This window comes from Hippopotamus amphibius, chromosome 2, assembly GCF_030028045.1.
Source record: "Hippopotamus amphibius kiboko isolate mHipAmp2 chromosome 2, mHipAmp2.hap2, whole genome shotgun sequence".
Taxonomy (NCBI): Eukaryota; Metazoa; Chordata; class Mammalia; order Artiodactyla; family Hippopotamidae; genus Hippopotamus; species Hippopotamus amphibius.
The window spans coordinates 54,341,727-54,364,391 of record NC_080187.1 but is presented as its reverse complement, the minus strand read 5'-3'; the positions used below and the strand labels follow the sequence as shown (position 1 = coordinate 54,364,391).

Below are 22,665 nucleotides of genomic sequence, written 5' to 3'. Positions count from 1 at the left end.
TTTCAAGAGAAATTTTTCAAAGGAAGATACTCTAAGTTGTTACTGGGCCAAAGACCATATGTCCTTATTCCCTTGAAAAGATAGATTTTGAGCATTGTTTCAAAAATTGACATAAAAAAAGGTAAAAGACAAATGACTAACTGAAAAAAAAAATGACATTTAAAATAATGATGGGGGAATTCCCTGGTGGTCTGGTGGTTGGGACTCCAGGTTTTCACTGCTGAGGACGTGAGTTCAGTCCCTGGTCAGGGAACTAGAATCCTGCAAGCTGCAAGGCATGGCGAAAAATAGAATAGAATAGAATAGAGTAGAATAGAATAGAATAGAATAGAATAGAATAGAATAGAATAGAATAGAATAGATAAATGAAATAATAATGGACTTGTTTTTTAGCTCTTTATTGGAGTATAATTGCTTTACACTGTTGTGCCCTTTTCTGCTATACAACAAAGTGAATCAGCTGTATTTATACATTCCCATGTATTTATTATCCCCATATTCCCTCCCTCCTGTGACTCCTTCCCACCCCTCTTAAATCATCACTGATCATCGAGTTGATCTCCCTGTGTTATGCAGCAGCTTCCCACTAGCTATCTGTTTTACATTTGGTAGTGTATATATGTCAGTGCTGCTCTCTCACTTCGTCCCACCTCCCCCCCCCCCCCCCCCCCCCCGCCCCGTGTCCTCAAGTTGGTCTCCACATCTGTATCTTTATTCTTGCCTCTTCACTGGGTTCATCAGTACCATTTTTTTAGATTCCATATATATGAGTTAGCATACAGTATTTGTTTTTCTCTTTCTGGCTTACTTCACTCTGTATGATAGACTCTAGATCTTTTTAAGGAAGAGTTTTTGTCTCCTTGGATTTTTATTTTGGTCAGATAATCTTTTAAAAATATAAATATCAAATGTATTGGGCCTGCAAGTTCCAGTGAAGGGGCAAAAGTTTATTGTTGATTTCATGCTATATTTGTCATATTGGTTTTTAGTAAGTTGCAAGATAATTGCAAAAAAAATGTATTGTTTATTTTAAGGGGCTACGCTAAGTATGAGACCAGCGCCCATTCCAATAGAGGACCCGGAATGGAGACAAACACCTCCCCCAGTCTCAGCTACATCTGGCACCTTCCGACTACGACGGGGGAGTCGATTTACCTGGAGAAAGGAGTGCCTGGCTGTCATGGAAAGGTACGTGTCTCCTTTTCCTAGGAACAATCTCCCAAATTTAGGAAAGAGAAACCAGGGGTAGATGTGGACCCTTCATTTCAAACAGGTAATGTGAGATCTAGGTTCTATCTCTTAAAAGTATTTTGGAATATTATAAGTGCTGTATTATTGAAATAAGATGATCTTACCATTAAGAATTTCATAAAACTGGAGTTAGCATCTATCAATATAATTTAATTGTGTCCTCAGTAATTTAAGAAACTTTAGAACTTTTTTTAAGTTTAGATCTTTGTATTATATTTTAGAAAAACCCTTTTGTCTTATTTTCATAAAAAATATTGAATAATTGTGTAGGAGGCTACTGAGACTTAACTTTCTTTGATAAGGAGTATGGCCTAAATAAGCTTAGTCCCTAAGGCTAGAAGTACATATTTTTGATTCTGAATTCATATCCTCTGACTCTAGCACAGGTAGATAATCAGTATTTTTTAAACTTGAATTTGACCTTAGCTTCAGTCTTCTAATTTGAAATCGTATAAGTTAATTAAAAGCGCTTATGAAATATTCTCTGTATTTAGAGTGGATCCTATAGTATAATTATCCTTTTAGTCTCATACCGTAAGTAATGTTTACAGAATCTTGTTTTGATGAGTTTTATATGCAATAAGGTAATAATTTTTTGTTAGAAAAGTAATTACGTCCTAAGATTCAAATGTAGAGAAAAAGAATATATTAGGCAGAAGTGAAAACAATTGAACTTCTTCATATCGTGATTTCTCAATAATTTAAATAATAGAAAAGAATGGAATTGAATGTTTAAAACTAGGTTTAACTTCTAAGCTTGATACAGAATACATATTTACACTGAGCCAGCTTCACATTTTTTTCCCCTATTATCTAATCTGACCAATCGAATGGTATACTAGAAAGAGAATTTGACTCAGAGTCAGAAGACCTGAAGCCTGATTTTGGCTTTGCCATTAACCAGTATGACTTTGTTCAGGTCACAAAATCTGAGCTCTAGCTTCCTCATCTCTAAAATGTAGGTTTTCCACAGCCAACAGTGAATAGTTTTCCATAGCCAATATGTCATTTAGGACTTTTGCCATCTCTCTTCTTGCCTATATCCTAATAATTTCCCAGCTCATTAATATCACTACCTGAAAGAGAGGGAGATTCTCAATGCTGAAGTTGAGGCCATCTTTTTGTTTTTGTGATCAAGTTGAAATTAAAAACCTTACTTAAGGAGAAGGTTGGGACTATAGATATTCATTGATGTTATCATCTATTCTTTTCCTGACTCTCTTTATTATAGATCAAAAGTGAAGCCATTTATTAAATAATAATTCATCATAGACTTGAGTGGTTAAAGTGAAAGAGTGAGACTTTATTGTCCTAGAGACCTGACATTTACAGTCTGCCCTTTTTTTCTTATTTAGAAATTTTGATTCTTTTAAAAAATTTCTCCAGAACTTACCACATAACAGACGTGCATTTAAATAATATCTCTTAAATTATTTTCAGTACTGTACATTTTCCTCTCAGTAACAAAATAAGCTGTGATATTAGTTTCTAGTTGGTATAAGTACTAATTGTGCTATTGAATCAGCCATTTAATTTTTTCATGAAGATACCAATATACATTTGTCACATAATGTCAGTGTGAGGAAGGATTAATTTAAAAATTGCTAACATTAATAATAATGGGTGATATTGCTAATAAACTTTCAGAATTGAACCTCGAAGCCTTTGCAGTTCTTTTCATTTTTTTCCCAAGACAGCAAGAACTAGCCACAAAATCACACTGATTAAATTTCACTTAAAAAGACACTGAGCACTTATCTTGTGTGAGGCTCCCCTTTAATCTTAGTTTTCACTTTTTAACCTTAATTTTAATTAATGTGTCTTTAATCCAGGAATTGGTTATCTTTGGTTTAATTTTATCTTACCTGGCACAGTTACTAGGAAAGTGTATAGTTTATGCCAGTAGTTTCACAAATGCAAAAAGCCTTTCAAAGTTTTTAATAGCAGTAGTGCAGAAGGTCACAGTGTGATTTTCATTCTGTGAAAATGGAACTTTTTATTTTCTAACACAGAATATAAAATTCCCTAGCCTCAGAGCAATTTTGATTTTTTTCCCTAGACCGAATAGGTGAATAAATACATATGCACAAACTATAAAGCCAGCAAAGTACTAGCCTTACTCAAATATATTAGTACAAGTCAAAAATTATTCCATTCTTCACACCATACACCAAGGTAAATTCAAATGAATCAAAAAAGTGAATCCATATAAATAACAGAAGAAAACATGAGTGATTCCTCCATATCCTGGAAATGGTGAAATGTTTCTTATGATTCAGAATCCAAAAGCAATATGATTACATAAATCATAAGAAAAATTGGGGGCAGAATAAACTGAGCAAAGTAAAAAAACAGAAGAAAAATTGGAAAAAATATTTGCTGCTTATTATTGTCCATGACATATAAAGATCTTTTAAAGGAGAGAGAATACCAACAACTCTAGAAAAATGAACAAAAGATATGAGCAGAAAAACAAATGCAAATGGCCCTTAAACATATGAAAAGATGTTTAGTTTCACGCATTAAGAAAAAATTAGACTAACTACTGAGGTAATTTTCGCCAATGTGATTTTTCTCCTATCACATTGGCAAAAATCCAACAATTCCACAACATTTACTGTTCATTGAGCTGTAGAGAAATGGGCACTCTCACACATTGCTTGTGAGAATACAAAATAGAACCACTTCCATGGAGAGGAATGTGGCAATATTAGGGGAAGTTACTCATGGGTTTGCTCTTTGACTCAGCATTTCCACTTCTAGAAAATTATCCCAAAGATACACTGGCAAAAATATGAAGACAGCAGCCCTATCTTTTTGGTCTTATATGTTGTAATTATATCAAAATACTGAATCCAACCAATGTCTGTTGGTGAACTAGGTGAATAAATTATATAGTACATCCATATGTTGGATATCGAGGCTCACTTAACGAAGTGCTATGCAGCTGAAAAAAAGGAGGGAGTTTTCCTTTTCACAGAATGAAAATCATGCTGTGACCATCTGTACTATTGCTATTAAATATTTGAAAGGCTTTTGCATTTTTGCAGCTATTGGAATGAATACTTCTCTATAACAGTGATCTCCAGGATATAATGTTTTTTTAAAAAGGCAGTATCAAATATATATAGTATGCTATCATTTATGTGTTTATGTATTTGCTTATAATTTGTTTTAAAATGAAGGAATAAACCATAAAATAGATAAAATGGTTACCAATAGGAGAAGAGAAAAAAAACAGATTGAAAGGGACAAGGGTAGAAGCTAGACTTCTCTGAATATACCTTGTTTTGACATTGTAACCATATAAATATTATATGTAATTATAAAACTAAATTGAAATGGGGGGGAGGGTGATCCCTAAAAAAATAACTAAAATGAAACAAATAAACCTGTGTATAAGTTGATGACTGAAACACTCAGGAAATATATCAAATAACTTTACACCACAGAATTTTGACTATGCTTCCTAGGTAGGATACAGCTTAGAAATAAAAAGAACTACAAAAAAATTACACTTTTTTACTAATTTTGGTAATACCAATATTGTTATTCAGATACGATTTCGATTTAGATACAGATGTAGATATAGATAAGACAAGTAATCATTAATGTTACTAGGAACCAAGGTTTTCAGTGTAAAAGAGATACAAACATAAAATCAAAAGAATTAAGTGTAAAACACTGTAATCTTGTGTATGTGTGTGCATAAAAATAGAAATTTATCTAAAAGTTTTCTTTTAATAACAGCCTTATTGAGATATAATTCACCTATTTAAAGTGTACAATTCATTGCTTTTTAGTATATTTACAATTATGTAACCACCAGTCACCACAATCAATTGTAGAACCTTCTCTTCAACCCCCCAAAAAACCCTTGTACCCAGTAGCAGTCACTCTTCCTCCCAACCCACCCCAGTCCTTTCCAATTCCATGTAACTATTAGTCTACTTCCTCTCTTGTATAGATTTGCCTGTTCTGGACATTTCCTATGAATGGAAGCATTAATGTGTGACCTTTGTGACTCGCTTCTTTCACTTAATGTAGTGTCTTCAAGCTTCATCCATGTTGCATGTGTCAGTATTTCATTCCTTTTTATTGCCAACTAATATTCCATTGTATGGATGTGCCATATTTTATTTATTCATTCATCAGTTAATGGACACCTGAGGTTGTTTCCACTTTTTAACTATTGTGAATAATGCTGCCATGAACATAATTTGTGTACTGGTGGAATTGCTGGGTCGTATGGTAACTCTATGTTCAACCTTTTGGGGAACTGCCAGACTGTTTTCCTAAAACAGATCCACCGTTTTACATTCCACCTAGCACCATATGATGGTCCCAGTTTCTCACCAACACTTGTTATCATCTGTCTTATTGGTTATAGTCTTCCTAGTGTATGTGAAGTAGAATCTCATTATGGTTTTGATTTGTGTTTCCCCAACTAGTGATGTTGAGCATCTTTTCACAATGTCTGTTGGCTGTGTGTCCTTGGAGAATGTCTGTTTAGATCCTTTGCCCATTTTTAAAGTTGTGTTGTCTTTTTATATTGAATTGTAAAATTTCTTTATGTATTCTAGGTACAAGTCCCTTATCAAATATATGGTCTGCAAATATTTTCTCACATTCTGTGGGTGGTCTTTTCACATACTAGATGATGACCTTTGAAGCATGCAGGTGTTTTGGTTTTGGGTTTGTTATTGTTTTTTTTTTAAATGTTGCTGTTTGTGTTTTATTTTTTATTAATTTAATTAACTTATTGGCTGCATTGGGTCTTCGTTGCTGCACACGGGCTTTCTCTAGTTGATGCGAACGGGGGCTACTCTTCTTTGCGGTGAGCGGGTTTCTCATTGCCGTGGCTTCTCTTATTGCGGAGCATGGGCTTTAGGTGCATGGGCTTCTGTAGTTGCAGCACATAGGCTCAATAGTTGTGGTACACGGGCTTAGTTGCTCCGCAGCATGTGGGGTCTTCCCGGAGCAGGGATTGAACCCGTGTCCCCTGCATTGGCAGGCAGATTCTTAACCACTGCACCACTTAGGAAGCCCTGGTTTTTTTTTTTTTTAAAGATTTATTTATTTGGTTGGTTGGTTGGTTGGTTGTGCTGGGTCTTAGTTGCAGCAGGCGGGCTTCTTAGTTGCGGCATGCATGCGGGGTCTAGTTCCTAACCAGGGATCGAACCCGGGCCCCATGCATTGGGAGTATGGAGTCTTCAGAAAGACCCTGAAGCATGCAAGTTTTTAATTTTGATGAAGTTCAATTTATTTTTTTGTCTGTTGTTTGTGTCTTTATGTGTCATCTAAGAAGGCTGTGCCTAAATCAAAGTAACCAAGATTTATTCCTGTGTTTGTTCTAAGAGTTTTATACTTTTAACTCCTACATTTAAGTCTTTGATCCATTTTGAGTTAATTATATATGATGTGAGGTAGGGACCCAGCAACATTCTTTTGCATGTGAGTATCCAGTTGTCCAACAGTGCTGAAAAAACTGTTCTTTTCCCATTGATAGTCTTGGCACACTTGTCAAAATCAATTGACTATAAATATGAGGGTGCATTTCTGGACTCTCAGGTCTGTTCCATTGATATATATATGTCTGTTCTTATACTGCACTGTCATGGTTACTCTTGCATCATAGTAAATTTTGAAATCTGGAAGTAAAAATTTTTCTTTCTTCTTCAAAATTGTTTTAGCTATTCTGAGTCCCTTGCATTTTCCATATGAATTTTAGGATCAGCTTGTCAGCTTTTGCTAAGAAGCCAGCTATAATTTTGGTAGGAAAATCTTGTAATCTTAAGTTTCAGTTATAAATAATAATATGAATTATATTTTCTCTTGAAAAAAAGGGGGGTGGTGTTACTTCCCACCTCTTCCTACTCAAAAGGCCTCTCTAGACATTGATTAACCTAGTAGAAATTAGCATGCCTGGAGCCCAGGTTGAGGTCTTAAATACCATTAGCACTCCTTGGAGAAATGTCTGATTCCAAGCCTGGGGCAAGAAATATACATGATGAGACTGGACATCATGTTAAAGCAAGAAAGCTATTACAGATAAGTGACTGATATCAAAAGGACTCAGGCGCTAACTTGAAACTCCCGCTGTCCAAAGAAGGGGACAGTTTGAACACTAATAATAATACCAATTGTAATATATTGAATCTCATCAAACTTATTAAAATCTATGTGTAATAATGATACTAAAAAAGTTACTGGTCACACCTGGAGAATGTTAGAGACCCAACTAAATATTTGAAAGTGGTAAAAGGGAAGCACGGAGAATTTAACTTTTTTTTGCACACATGAACTTTGATTAACCAAAAAATTTTTCTCTAAGGAAGGATTCCACCTAATAAATGAAAAAAAAATGATATAATTAGAGTATCATTATTTTGCAAACTCCTAATGAGATAATAGATCTGACAGTGATCACCCATAGCCCATAAAGACAGACAAGCAGGCATTACGTACCTCTTAGAGGATGTTAACACCACCTATAGAGTGTTCTTTCTAACAAAACTGAAGCTGAATCACATCAAATCTGTAGGTCCAGCTCCAGGTTTACAGGAAATATGGAACAAAGTTTTGTTAAACAATACCATGGGGATTCACGTCAACCAAATTCAGGATGTGAGAGACCCTAAGAGTAATAACTCAGTTTCTTCACGTGTTTGGGGAAAAAGAAACCTTCAGCCAGCTGAGGAAATTGGAACACTGACTGGATAAGTGGTGATTCTTGTTTCAGTTATGTAAATAGTGCTACAGTTAAAAAATTAGAATTCTTGTCTTTTAGAAACATTTATTGAAATGTATAATAATATGATGAAATGATATGTGGGATTTACTTCAGAATAAACAAGGCGTAAAGGTAGGGGCAAGGGTATGTATAAAACAAGTGGTATCAGTAAATTTCTGATTTCTGTAGTTGGGTGGTGTTTACCTGGGGGTTCATGGTACAGTTCTCTCCACTTTTGTATGTATATTATATGCGTGTTAAAGGATGATCTAAATTTTGGATCAGATCACACGGAACCGTAAGAAATGTAAAAGCCTTCATATATCACAAAAACTCAACTGCACGATGTTGCCTAATAGTAACATTTACTTAATAAATATTTGATTGTCACTGTAGTGACAGCAATGCAATGGTGAACATTGCAAACTCCCTCCTAGAGAATCAGGTTGGAGAAACAGAAGTTAATGAAATAATCACACAAAGTGAGGTAAAATTGCAATTGTAATACATGTATGAAAGGAAAGGTACATTGTGCTTCAAGATCTTATATTGCTAATAGGGGATGTGGTGATTTAATTAGGTCAAAAGGAAGGGGGAAATATTGCAGATAGAAAGGAGAGCTACAGTCATCTAGAACTGTGCTGTCTGATGATGGCCACCTGTGGCTATTTAGATTTAAATTATATAAATTTTTAAAAATTTAAAATTCAGTTCCTTAGTCACAGTAGCCACGTTTCAAGCGTCCAGTAGTCATGTATGGTTTCTGACTGTAGTTTTAGACAACACAGATATGTAACATTTCTATCATCACAGAAAATTTTGTTGGGCAGCTCTAATACAGAACAACTGTATCTCATCTTCATTAGAAAAACAGTGGTCATATTTGACCCATAATGATTTGTTTTTATTTTTCTCTTTACTCAAAATCTTAAGGAAAATAGAAGTATAAATTAAAAACCAAACGTTAAGTCCATCGAAATATTTTAGAAAATGTTCTGTGTGACCATGACAGAAACAGAAGTATTTCACTAATTCACATATCAAAATTATTATGCTTCCACATCCTTTTCCACATCTGGCCCTGCTTTTCAAGGTACAAGATTTAATAATTCATCATTTGTAATGATGGGTCTTTTCTCTCTAATTAGCATTCATTCATTCATTCACCTGTTCATTAAACATGTATTTTTATACACTCCATTTGGTCTCTTGCATCACTTAATTTTAAGTTTCTTATACACACATAAACACACATACACACAGACACGTTTTCCATGCTATTTATTTGTTAAAGAGACCCCAGGGTATTTTGTCCTGTTGATTTTCCCACATTTTAGATTTGGCCAATTACATCCTTTTAATGTCTCATTACATGACCACGTATTTTCTGTAGACTGGTAGTTAGATCTAAAGTCCTGATTAGAGTCTGATTCAGTTCTTTGGCACATAACTGGTGCTTTGTTCTTCCTATTGCATCATATAAGGAGACATATAATGTCTGTCCCCCATTTTTAGTAACTGTAAGGTTAATCAGTAGATTCAGTGCTATCATCCTGATCCACTTATTAGAAAGGTCCCCATCTACAGCATAGTTTAGGGCAGTGATGCTTAACCTTGGCTGCATATTAGGATCATCTGGGAGCTTTAAAAAATAACAGTGAGCCTATACCCCTGACCAGCTGAACCATAATCTCTGGGTGTGGGGCCTAGGCAGAAGTATATTTGAAAAGTTCCCAAGTGATTCTAAAGTACAGTTAGGATTGAGAACCACTGTTTTGTAGCCATTGATGATTTTTTCCTAGTCACTTTTTTCATAAGAGGTTTGCAAATGGTTATATTCCAGTTTTATTTTGTTTTAACTTTTTCTGCATTGCTCAGCTGGAATTCTTCTATAAAGAAGAACTTTCCTCTCTTTAACTCTATAGTTGCCCCAAAATATATTTCCTCACAGACTTGGGGTGGGGAGGTACTTATCGTATAAGCAATTACAGAACTGAGGAATGACTGCTATTATGAAAATGAGGAATTAAATTTATGGGATTATGAGATGCATGCAAGTAGAGGAGAGAGTCAGGAAGACTATACCAAACTGGTGACATTTGGCTGCATTTAGATAGATGATGGACAGTTAGAGAATCACAGAAAGGATAGTATGATGTTAGAAGATTCTCTGTGGCAGAACATAGGGTTTTTCATCAGCAGCATCTCTACTTGGATTATACAGGACTTAGTCATGCTATACACTCTATAATTAAATAAGACCACGCTTAATTATACTATAGCTTTGGTGTTCAGGCTTTATCATAAAGGAGATTGTACGTGATCAGATTGGTCTATTAGATAATGTTAGTAGGAGTATGGAAGATTGGCAAGAAATCAGCCAACTAAGTATGTATTTGAACTTGTACCAGATGCCTAGAGCCAAGGTAAAATAAATGTAGAATAAAGGTAAGTTGTAGCATCTGCCCCTCATAAATCTTAAGATAATAATAGCTTACATTTCAGTAGGATTTTACAGTGTATAATTATTGATCTTATTGATAATTATTCATTGTGATAAGTGAGCTTATTTAATCTTCACAATTCTGTACTGTGGATATTTTATTATTTATAGTTTATATGTAAGAATCTCAGAAAAGAAGTGACTAGCTCATATGTAAATAGGTTGAGGAGAAATAGATGGAGCCTGTTAGAGTAATCTATGTGTCAGTGATGAGGGCCCAAACTATAATATTAAAGCAGAGGGGAAGAAAATAGATAAAAGATAATAGATATCAGAAAAAAATTGAAGAAAACAGCTTTCTAACCTAGTTACAGATTGAGCATAGAGATGACAGAGCAGGAAGTGTAAGAGAGAGTTTAACAGTGGTGATGCTCAGAGAGCATTCATCTGGGAGACAACATCTGTACCACTAGAGAACAGTTTGACTTTGGGCAAATCATTTAATATCTCTTATCCCCAACTGCCATATTTATAAAAAGAAGAGGTAAATACTATGATAGAGTAAAAAGTCAGAGTCATACTTATGGTTTAGTCCCAGTTTCACCTTATGTTAATCTTTGGGAATTTCAGTTTTCTGTAAAATGAAGTTGGTTATTATGAGAAGAGTTATGAGTGAGATAACATAGGTAAAGCACATAGTAGAATGCCTTTCTCATAACCAGTATTGATCAAATGTTCTCTTTCTATCTAAGTTCCTTCTACTAGAGCTTTGACTGTGAAATCACCTCAAGATTTCTGTTAGGAGATTTCAGTGGCACTAGAAATGGAGAATTTAGGAGTCGTCAATACAGTAGGTACAGTTAAAGCCATGAGTAAGAATATACCCTGTTTAAATTAATCTCTTCTCTTCCTACATTTTTGCTTATGTGATTGCATTTTTGCGGCTAAATATGGCTGCAGAAAAATTTTAAACCCTTCTGACTGATCTCATTTTAAATTCATGACCATGAACCTCAAGTGGGTCTTTAATTCTGCCAGACAATCATACTATACCTTCCTGGTTCATTCTTTCCCACTCTCCTAAACAATTATTTCACACTTTGTTCTCTCTGTAAACTCCCCATCCTCAGTCTCATGATGATCTTTCTTCCCATTTAAATGAGGAAAGTGAAGGACTCAGAGGAGAATTTCACTAACTACCCACCTGTTCTCATGTAACACTACACATGCTATTTTCCTACCCCTTACCATCCCCACAGCACTTCAGTAATATTCCCTAGTACATATCTGCCTGGCTTACAGTAGATAGATGATAGATAGATAGATAGATAGATAGATAGATAGATAGATAGATAGATAAAAATCTCAGTCTCCCTTTTTCAGCCTTTTCCATCTCTCTGACCTCATTGCGTTGTACCACATATTTGACTTTTAAAATATCTAGTTCCAGAAACATTTATTGTCACATAGGACAATGTTGTATGATTCCCTTTATATGAAATATCCAGTATAAGCCAATCTGTAGGGGCAAAACGTAGATATGTTGCTTCCTAGGGCTGGGGAGGCTAGGGATATTGTGGGGGAGGATGAAGGTTAAGGAGTGTGGGCTTCTTTTTTGGGGTGATGGAAATTTCTAAAATTGATTGTGATGATGCTCACGCAACTCTGAATATGCTAAACGCTATTGAATTGTGCTACTGAATTGTGCAATTTAAATGGGTGAATTTGGGGATATGGGAATTTTATCTCAATATAGCTTTTTTAAAAGAAACAGTTATTTAGTACAGTATTGGGAGGTTCACATATATTTATCCTCCACATTTAAGCCTCATAACAGTCTTAGTTTCTCCTTTTCTAATGAGGCAACCAAGGCTCTAAGAGGTTGAATACCTTCTCAGGGCCACGAAGCTAATAAGTGGCATGACCTTTAGATAGTGCTTACTATATGGATTTGAGCTCTCCTTATTAACTAAGAGGGGTATATTTTTGTTTGGGTGTACACTGATTGTTTTTAATATATGGACTTGACCATATGTTAATCTGATGCCACTAGATTAACATGTGATGCAACCTTCCACTTGCTTAAGAGCATAAGGAGATTGTAAAGAGGGAAAGATAAAGCAAAAGTGGAAAAATGATTGAAAATTGTTGAAGCTGGATAATAGGTACGTGGGGGGTCATGGGTATATTGTATTTATGTCATTTTTAAATTTTCCATAATTATAAAGATTTTTGTTGTTATTTAAAGGGGATGACTAGATTTTTTTTTAATAAATTTATTTATTTTATTGGCTGTGTTGGGTCTCCTTTTGCTGTGCACGGGCTTTTTTAGTTGTGGCGAGTGGGGCTACTCTTCGTTGTGGTGCGAGGGCTCCTCATTGCCGTGGCTTCTCTTGTTGTGGAGCACGGGCTCTAGTTGCGTGGGCTTCAGTAGTTGCAGCACATGGGCTCAATAGTTGTGGCTCACGGGCTCTAAAGCGCAGGCTCAGTAGTTGTGGTGCGCGGACTTAGTTGCTCTGAGGCATGTGGGATCTTCCTGGAGCAGGGATCAAACCCGTGTCCCCTGCAATGGCAGGCGGATTCTTAACCACTGCACCACCTAGGAAGCCCGGGACTTGACTAGATTTTAATGGACAAAACAGAATTAGATAATTGACTAATAGTTATTAATTCAGTCACTTATTTATAGAGCATCTATTATGTGCTAGCACTGAGCTAGGCTTAACTCAAGTAGTTTACACATTCACAAGGGAAATAACATCATCTATATCATATGTCTGAAATACCTACTCATACAAATAATATGTCAGACTCAAATGTGATTTTTATTCAGCAAATCTAACTGTCCCTTTGTTCATTCATTCAACAAAGTACTTACTAGGTATGAGGCGAAGTGCTAGGGATGGAGAGAATGGATACATTTCAGGGGGAAGGACTAAAGGATGATGAACCTAGTAGAACTGAAGTCTTTAGAGTTTATGGTCAGAAGTTGTGGAGGCCTTATGGCCTAAAAAACAAAGCTTCTGATGTACTCTTTCCTTTTTAACCTTTCTGCCATTCGGACTGGGTATTCTTTCAGCTTTGGAAACAGGTATGTCTTTGGCGCATTCAGGTATTTGATGGGGACACAAAAGGGTGAGATCTGGCTATTATACCTATTCTGGTCTCAAAGGAGAAAGATGAAAGAAATCTTCAAATCTCCATATATAGGTTTTTCAGCCCAATTAAGCAAGATAGAAAAAGAAGCAACAACTTGAAGGCTTTGACTAGATACAGGAATAAATAAGAGCACCCTGTGACATGTAGAAGCAATAGAGTATAATGGTTGAGAGTACCCACTTTGGAATCAGATTTATGTATATAGGTTACTTATTGCTGTTATTTTTCATCAGAGTAGCTGAATGATGAATCTGTGCCTGGGTGTGTCCAGGAAAGTGAAGGCAAAATGAATATCTCTGTGTGTGTTCACAATTAAAACTGTTTCATGGGTTTTTTTAAATGGAAACAGTACACGTATGGTTTGTTTTTTGTTCCTCTTAGATTCTTTTCATGTTCATCTTCAGTGAGCTATTACAAAACAAAATCATTACTAAAGCCCAGAACCCTCTGAAATTATAAGGAAAACACCTTTTGTTGTTGTTTTAACCTTTGTCAATCTCCAAAACAACTTTTAAAAATTAACTCAAATTATTCTCCCCAACAGGCAAAGAATCGGTATTAAAAATTTCAACTTGAGTGTCTCTCCCTCTAAAATTTAAGCATGTAAAAATAGTTTCTTAGCATAAAAGTTCCTCTTTATGAACAAAAATAACTTCACAACCACAATACTATAACAAACCAAAATTAAATCATAGTTCTAAATTTGGTGTTACGCTATTAACCTGACATGTTATACAGTCTGAATATGTAATCTAAATTAGAGACCTGGGTCTAGTACACAAATGCATTTTATATAAATCTGTTGTACATCCTGGGAGAGTCAGCATAGAAGAGACAAATCTATTTGTAAAGTGTGTTTCTAGAATGTTGCCTGAGGTTTCTGTAATTTAATTCTCTTGGTATTTACAGCATTTTGGAATTCTTCCCAGCACGCACAGTTTATTAGTACTTGTATTTTGGTTTCAGTCTCTTTCCTTTCTCCTTTTTACTTTTAATTTTTTCAGTGAATACTTGGACTGTGAAGGTTAAGAAGACCAATAGTTCCAGAAACTAAATTCTATATTTAACTGCAGACTGGGTGTGGTTCAGAAACTGCAGTGCAAGCTTGCTAGTATTTTGCCAGTCATCAAAACCCTGACCTGCAGGGAACATCACTTTTCCTAGTCTTCTGACTCTGAAACATGCTGAATTCTGATGATATATGGTGTACACTTTTGTATGTGGGACTAAAATACAGACAGAGAGTTGCATAGGTTCAAACTTGAAGTGGCATTGGAAGATCTGTTTCTTCTATGTTCTTTTATAGTAATCTCAAATGGTATTAACCTGCCCTAGTTTCATGGTGCCACTTCCCATTATTCTTTTATTACCTTTAATTACCACTGTGTGATTTAAAAGTTTTTTATACAAGAAATCTTCTCCACTTCATCTTTCATTTCATGAAGCCACATTTTCTTTTAATTTTTTTATCTTGTTTTGCCTTATAGTTTGAGACTTTCCTAATTACCATAAAAATGGAGAAATAACTGCTTGTTTTCCTAGTAAAAATTTCTCTCACTTAAAAAAAAAAGCACTGTATCTCTTTAAGAGAATCCTATTACTTTGTAAAGGGAAAAATAATCACCTTTTCCTCCTTAGCAGTATCCTTCTGTATTATTTTGTGTAGCATAGTGTCCCAGTATCATTTGGTATCATTCGTACTGTATAGAAATCCCTGGAGTAAGAGACCCTGTTCATTTTAGTAAGATTACACCTAGCCAGAAAAAAATTGGAGCAGAAATACTTATAAATGCTTGCCTAATATTGCTCTTCTGAGAGACTGAGACCCATCCAGGTGTTTCTTTGAATGACAGCTTGTATCATGTGAACAACAAAGGGACCGTTTTGCCTTTGTTGTACAAAAATATATAAATTGCGTCTGCTGACCATTGATTCAGTTTAAGCAACGTTTAAGAACCTTCCCTTGATTTCATTTACTTGTATTTGGTCACTGTTTCTGCAGAGAATAAGGAAAAGACCCTAAAGATCATCTAGTTCAAACAGTTTGTGTTTTAAAACAAGAATCAAGAAGCTACTTAACTTGGCCAAACTCCAGAAAAAATGCGTTTAAGTTGCTTATTTTGAACCCATAGCCATACGAACCATAGAATGTTTTTTTTTTTTTTAGTGTAATGTTGAACTTTTCTGTTCGTTCTCTTTATTTTTTGTTAGGTAAACATGTATTGAGTGTCTGCTATGTGCTAAGCTATATGCTAAGAATTGAGATGCAAAGATGAATAAAACAAAAGTCCTTATTACATTTAACTAACTTTCTTCTTGTCTGTGTTTCTTTATCTCTTATTTCTCTCAGGACCTCTTAATCTTCCTTTTTCCCTCCCAAACTCCTTTCTATATCTTCCTCGAGGGTCCACACTTTCTGTTCCTTAGTTTGCCAGAGAAATTTCTATTCATTTTTTTCCATTTTCTTCTCACACTTTCTTTTAAGTATGCTTCCTACCCTCCCACCTCTGTTCTTCTTAGTTGCCTCTTAGTTGCTCATAATGTAAACTTAAGTATATGCTTTACTTATTCTTTTACTTACTGAATAAAGTATTATTAGCCTATTTCATTTAAAAAGCAAATTGGTCAATATATATTTCTCAAAGAATGAGTAAATGTTATATAATTTCTAAGGGCCCTTAAAATTCTCAAAATAGCATTGCTGTATGATTCTAAATAATTTCTTGTTATGTGTGGAGCCTTTGTTCCCTCTAAGACTCAGTGGCTTTTGATAGGAAGATACTTCTCACTCTAGAAGTAAACCTTTGAAAAATAATTGGTGCTTTGTATAACTACATGAATGAATAGACTAACTTCAAAGAACAAAATCAGTTCCATGATAACCAAGTTCTATGAGAGGGCCAATTATCTAGGACTTCATTCATATATACACACACATACACACACACACACATACACACACACACACACCCCCACATAATCTCAGTAACTTGTTTGGCAATCAACTTGTACTCTGGTCCCTCAATTTCTTCATTTATAGTAATTAAATACCTTAAGGGTATTGCAACCTAAAAAATGCAAAGAAATTATTGTTCACCTAGTTTGTTTATGTCTGCATTAGGTCTTAGTTGCAGCACTCAGGATCTTCGTTGAGGCATGCGCGATCTTTTGTTGCGGCACTTGGGCTTATCTTTAGTTGCAGCATGCAGGTTTTCTCTTCTCTAGTTGTATAGTGTGTGGGCTCTGTAGTTTGTGGCACGCAGGCTCTCTGGTTGCGACACGTGAGCTCAGTAGCTGTGGCGCGGGCTTAGTAACCCTGCAGCATGTGGGATCTTTAAGTTCCCTGACCAGGGATCCAACCTGCATCCGCTGCATTGGTAGGCAGATTGTTTACCACTGGACCACCAGGGAAGTCCCTGTTCATCTACTTTTTATCGGTCTATTCCTTCTTCCTTATAAAATGAGATAACTAAAAACGTTTCTCACTGCTTGGAAAAAATTTGCTTCTCCTATTTTTCATTTTATCTCTAAGAGTAAAACTTTCTTCAGTATTTTACAATTGCAGAGACACTTACATCTCATTTTTTTCTTTGTTATGTTGCTGCTGAGTTGAGTGGACTAGCTAAAGAAAATATCTTTTTCACATCTAGGATCAGAGGACAGGTGTCTAACCAAGATAGTGACTTTGGATAGGAAATTCAGTGAGTTTTTTTCAACTTATTTACATTTAACCATGATAGCTGTTTAGCAAGCCCCTAGGTTATTACATGCTATGCAGTGGTAAAGTAACAGATGTGGCGTGTGTAAATTCTAAGAAAAACGTGAACGAAATAATGTTAAGCAATAGAAGAAAAATTGCATTATTACAATAATGAAAAAAGACATTAGCATACAAAGATAAAGGTTGCGAGCAGGAATAAAACTTTGAAATAAATGGTTTCCCCTAAATGTCAAATAGTTTGTGCATCTTGTGTAACTTTTTGTCTTTCCGTTTGTTTCTGATAATATAGTGGTTAAGAACAGATTTAAAAAAAATTATTTTATTGAAGCATAGTTGATCTACAACGTTGTATTAATTTCTACTCTACAGCAAATGATTTGGTTATACATATACATACATTCTTTTTCATGTTCTTTTCCATTATGGTCTGTCACAGGATACCAAATATAGTTCCCTGTGCTATACAGCAGGACCTCATTGTTTATCCATTCTATATATACTAGTTTGCATCTGCTAGTCCCAAACTCTCAGTCCATCCCTCCCCCACCCCATCTCCCCCTTTGGCAACCACAAGTCTGTTCTTTATGTCTGTGAGTCTGTTTCTGTTTCATAAATAAGTTCTTTTGTGTCATATCTTAGATTCTACATATAAGTGATTTCATACAGTATTTGTCTTTCTCTTTCTGACTTACTTCACTTAGTATGATCATCTCTAGGTGCATCCATGTTACTGCAAATGGCATCATTTCATTCTTTTTGTAGGGCTAAGTAGTATTCCATTGTAAATATTTGCCAAATCTTCTTTATCCATTCATCTGTCAGTAGACATTTAGGTTGTTTCCATGTCTTGGCTATTGTAAATAGTGCTGCAGTGAACATTAGGGTGGATGTATCTTTTTGAATTATAGTTTTCTCTGGATATATGCCTAGGAGTGGGATTGCAGGATGATATGGCAACCCTATTTTTTAGTTTTCAAAGGAACCTCCATACTGTTTTCTGGAGTGGCTGCACCAATTTACATTCCCACCAATAGCAGGAATATAAATGTTTCTCCACACCCTCTCTAGCATTTGTTACTTGTAGACCTTTTAATGATGGCCATTCTGACTGGTGTGAGGTGGTACCACATTGTAGTTTGATTTGCATTTCTCTAATAATTAGCGATGTTGAGCATCTTTTCATGTGCCTGTTGACCATCTGTATGTCTTCTTTGGAGGAATGCCTATTTAGGTCTTCTGCCCATTTTTCGATTGGGTTGTTTGTTTTTTTGTTACCAAGTTATATGAACTGTTTGTATATTTTAGAAATTAGGCCTTGTCATTCTTATCATTTGCAAATATTTTCTCCAGTCTGTAGGCTGTCTTTTCATTTTGGTTATGGTTTTCTTTGCTGTACAAAAGCTTTTAGTTTGATTACCCATTTGTTTATTTTTACTTTTATTTCTGTTACCTTGGGAGACTGATCTAAGAAAACATTGGTACGATTTATGTCAGAGAATGTTTTGCCTGTTTTCTAAGAGTTTTACAGTGTCATGTCATATAATTAAGTCTTTAAGCCATTTTGAGTTTATTTTTGTGCATGGTTGTGAGCGTGTGTTCTAACTTCATTGATTTACATGCAGCTATCCAACTTTCCCAATATCACTTGCTCCAAAGACTGTCTTTTCCCCATTGTATATTCTTGCCTCCTTTGTGGAAGATTAATTGACCGTAGGTATGTGGGTTTATTTCTGGGCTATTCTGTTCCATTGATCCATATGTTTGTTTTTGTGCCAATACTATTATATTTGATTACTGTAGCTTTATAGTATTGTCTGAAGTCTGGGAGGGTTATGCCTTCTGTTTTGTTCTTTTTTTTAGCCATTGCTTTGGCAATTCTGGGTCATTTATGGAAGAACACAGAATTTTTAGTTAGAAAGACTGGGGTTTTAGTCCCGACTGTCTTACCCACTAGCCATGTATTCTTAGGCAAATTCCCTACTACATGTATAAAATGACAGTAATAATCATACCTATTTTATAGGAGTGCTGTGATTTAATACTGAACAATAGTGCATGGGAAGTACTACCCATGGTAAATAACATACATAGTAGGTATTTAACAAATATATTCCTACCAAAAAAGTAAGAACTTTCATAAAGTATTCTGGGTTTTGTCAAATGGAATTTTCTGAAGTTACCATTTTTTGTATTCCTAAACCTCAGCCAGTAAAAGTCTGTTTAGTATTTCTTTACTCAAAAGAAAGTGATTAATCACCTGTGTGCCAGTCATTACACGAGTGCTGAAGCATATTTAAAGATAAGATTTTACTCTAGTAGGTCTCAGTCTAATGGAGGAGTCAGGTTTTAAAAAACTCACAGAAGAGATAGGCACCAGGTACTGTAGGACATAGAGGAAAGTGGTGTGAGGAAAGGCAACACTGAGGTAACACTGAAGCTGGCTCTTGGAGAGCAGTATAGTTTTGATGGGTTGGGAAAAGAAAGAAAGGCATTCTTGGCCGTAGAAGCGGTATATGCAGAGGCACGGAAAATTAGGTAACTGGAGTGTATGGTTAGTAAGGCAGGAAATGAGGCTGGGGAAGTAGTTTGTATCCAGATTGTGGAAAACCCTTGTATTACCACAGGTACAACATTCGTTTTCTCAAGCATTCATATTTGCATCCACTGCTGAAATACGGTTGTTCTAATAGGAAAAAAAAATCTCTTAAGCCATTTTTTAGGTTGTTTGTGCCACTTTTCCTCTCACATATAAAGCATTGATAACAGTTCTTTTATGACAGCGACTCAAATTATTGGGGGGGGGAGGGTAGGTAGGGGTGGATTTTTGTGTCTAGTATTTGTAAAACATCCTGTGAATTAAAAAATTGAAACTGTTGAAACTGTTTTGGGAATTCCCTGGCAGTCCAGTTATTAGGACTTCACGCTTTCACTGCCAAGGACCCAGGTTCGATCCTTGGTCGGGGAACTAAGATCCCACAAGCTGTGTGGCATGGCCAAATAAAAGAAAAAAGAAACTGCTTTGAAAATCTTCTTAGCCTTCCTTTTTAAAGACAGATCCTAAATGATATTCCCTTTTCTATGTGGCAAGGAAATATGTTGCAATTGCAGCCATTTTCTTTCTTTTTTTTTCCCAGCCATTTGCAGTTAAAAATTTTTCAACCCATATTTTTCCTTGCTGACTTGTATCATAAAGGTGGATTATTATAAAATTATAAAATTCAGTTTTCCTACTGACTTCTGTTATAGCCATGCCTTGTTAGGAAGGAAATTTGAGCCATATCTTTACCAGAATGAATTATTTCGCCATCAGTAAATTTTACCTGGTACTTCAGTAATGTAGTTTATGTGCCGCTGCATACTAGGGTTTGGTTACACCCATCTGGTTCATAGGCTAGCACAGTGCTATGCATAAAGTCTGACATCAGTAAGTGTTCCTTCAACTTGATTGAATTGACTAAGAGGACCCTTCAACTTTAACAGAATTATAAAATGGTGTCCCCTCTCTCCTCTGCCAGACATATTAGACTTGGGGTGGGCATAGAGTAATACAGTATTTTCTAACTTTGTTAAAATTGTAAGGCCTTCAGTTCAATTCAACGATAAACAATAATTCAATAAAGTGACCCACTCAAAATGACTCAGAAACAGCAGAAAAAATACTTTTAAATGCCTCAATGTCATTTTTTCTTAGCCTGATCATTGTACTGTTCTTTCCCCCACGAAAACCACTTTGTGGGAGTGGAATTGGGTCCTGTAAAATCTAAGGGTTGTCTTGCCATCACTGCAACCCCTGGCAAGCTGGTCTTCCTTTCCCTCTCTTCTGATGTCATTGCTGTTCTAAGATAGAAAATGCTGCAAGAATACATTATAAATTTTGGAATTAATGGATGCTGGAAGATGAATTTTAAAAAGAGTTTAACCTCTTTAATACTCCTTATGGAGTGACTCGGGTAGAACATAATGAACTACACCTCCTGTCTCTCTGCAAATAGAAGGAAGTTCTTAACATTTATATAAGACAGCAGGAGCCTGAACATGACCTCATTTCAATCCATTAGACTATTTGAGGAAAAAAACAACAAAACTTCCCCACTTATTGACAGGTAAAGTTATCCCAATCCATTTCTCATAGCCAGTAAAAAGATGAACTGTCCTTAAATGCATTTTAAAATTGGCAAATTATACTTCCTGGTTCCTTTTCGGTCAAACAGAAATAGCCAAAAGAGAAATTATCACGATTTTTTTGAGGCAGATTAAAAGTTCTCCCCATCCTTATATAGAAGAATTGCCAGCAGTTTCATTTTGTGCAAACAACAGACCCCTCGTTTCTCTAGTCCCTGAGCCAATTAAACAGGACAAAAGACCCCATGTTCTCATGTTGTTCTGTGGCCACAGTTTACAAAGAAATGAAGTACAGTTTGGTAAGTACTGGTGTTGTACGTAATGAATTATCAATGAAGATATGATTCATCCCAGAAGCAGAGTTATATGCATCATATTATAAATATGAATACTGATGGAGACCAGCCTATAGACTAACTGGAAAATCTTCACAGAAAATAAGTGAGCTTTTTCTTTTATAAACTTAACAAATATTTACTGAGCTTCTGTGATACACATTGATTGGGATACAGTGATTAACAAGACAGATGTGGTCCTTACAGTAGTGCAAAAGGAAATCACTGTTGATAGACTAAGTATTCACAGCACCAAGGTCTGCATATGTATTTTGGTGTTTTAAGATCTCAAATTAGTAGAATGTGAACTTCTGGGTAAATGCTCTACTTCTGTTTTAGTTGCCTTTTGGTTGAAAAAGCATGCATGGACCGTGTAATTTCAGTGATAGAAAGCATCTGGAAGTGGTCTTTTTGAAAACCTGTGTAACACAGGAAGCTCAATCATAATAGTGCCTCATCTGAATATTCTATTTTATTGGTTCCTGTTCTGTGGTTGTCATGCACTTAAAGACCAGACGAACGTATAGTTCTAACCATTTTGAGACTATCCTATAATTATCACCTTTCTGGGGATAGAAGCCTTAGTTTGTCATCAGAATACTTTCCTTGGAGTATGACTGTATCCCACATTTGCTCTTGTATCACTGTGAGGGAATTTATCTTGTGTACAGTTGGTAAGATAACCTTTCAGTTCCAACAATATTAATGTAAGTAGCATGTTTTTTGTCAAGTGTTAGCAGAATTAATTTGACTTTTTAAAAGGCAATTAAGCAGTTATTTATGTATATCCTGGGTAGTTTGATTGACTAAACTAAAAATAGCAGCAAACCCATAACACAGGAAATTAAAAAAGTAGGTTTAAGAGAAAGTAGCAAGTACCTTTAAGTACAAGGTACTGTGT

General features: G+C 35.4%; 1 protein-coding gene across 9 annotated transcripts in view; it reads left to right on the top strand.

Moving 5' to 3' along the window:
* HMBOX1 (homeobox containing 1) overlaps positions 1-22,665 on the top strand; it is a 180,052-nt gene that overhangs the window by 139,085 nt on the left and 18,302 nt on the right. For all 9 annotated transcript variants that reach the window (XM_057722069.1, XM_057722068.1, XM_057722070.1 and 6 more), the window contains exon 6: positions 1,035-1,188. In XM_057722069.1, coding sequence (XP_057578052.1) covers positions 1,035-1,188 — 154 coding nt within the window. The remainder of the gene's footprint in view (positions 1-1,034; positions 1,189-22,665) is intronic.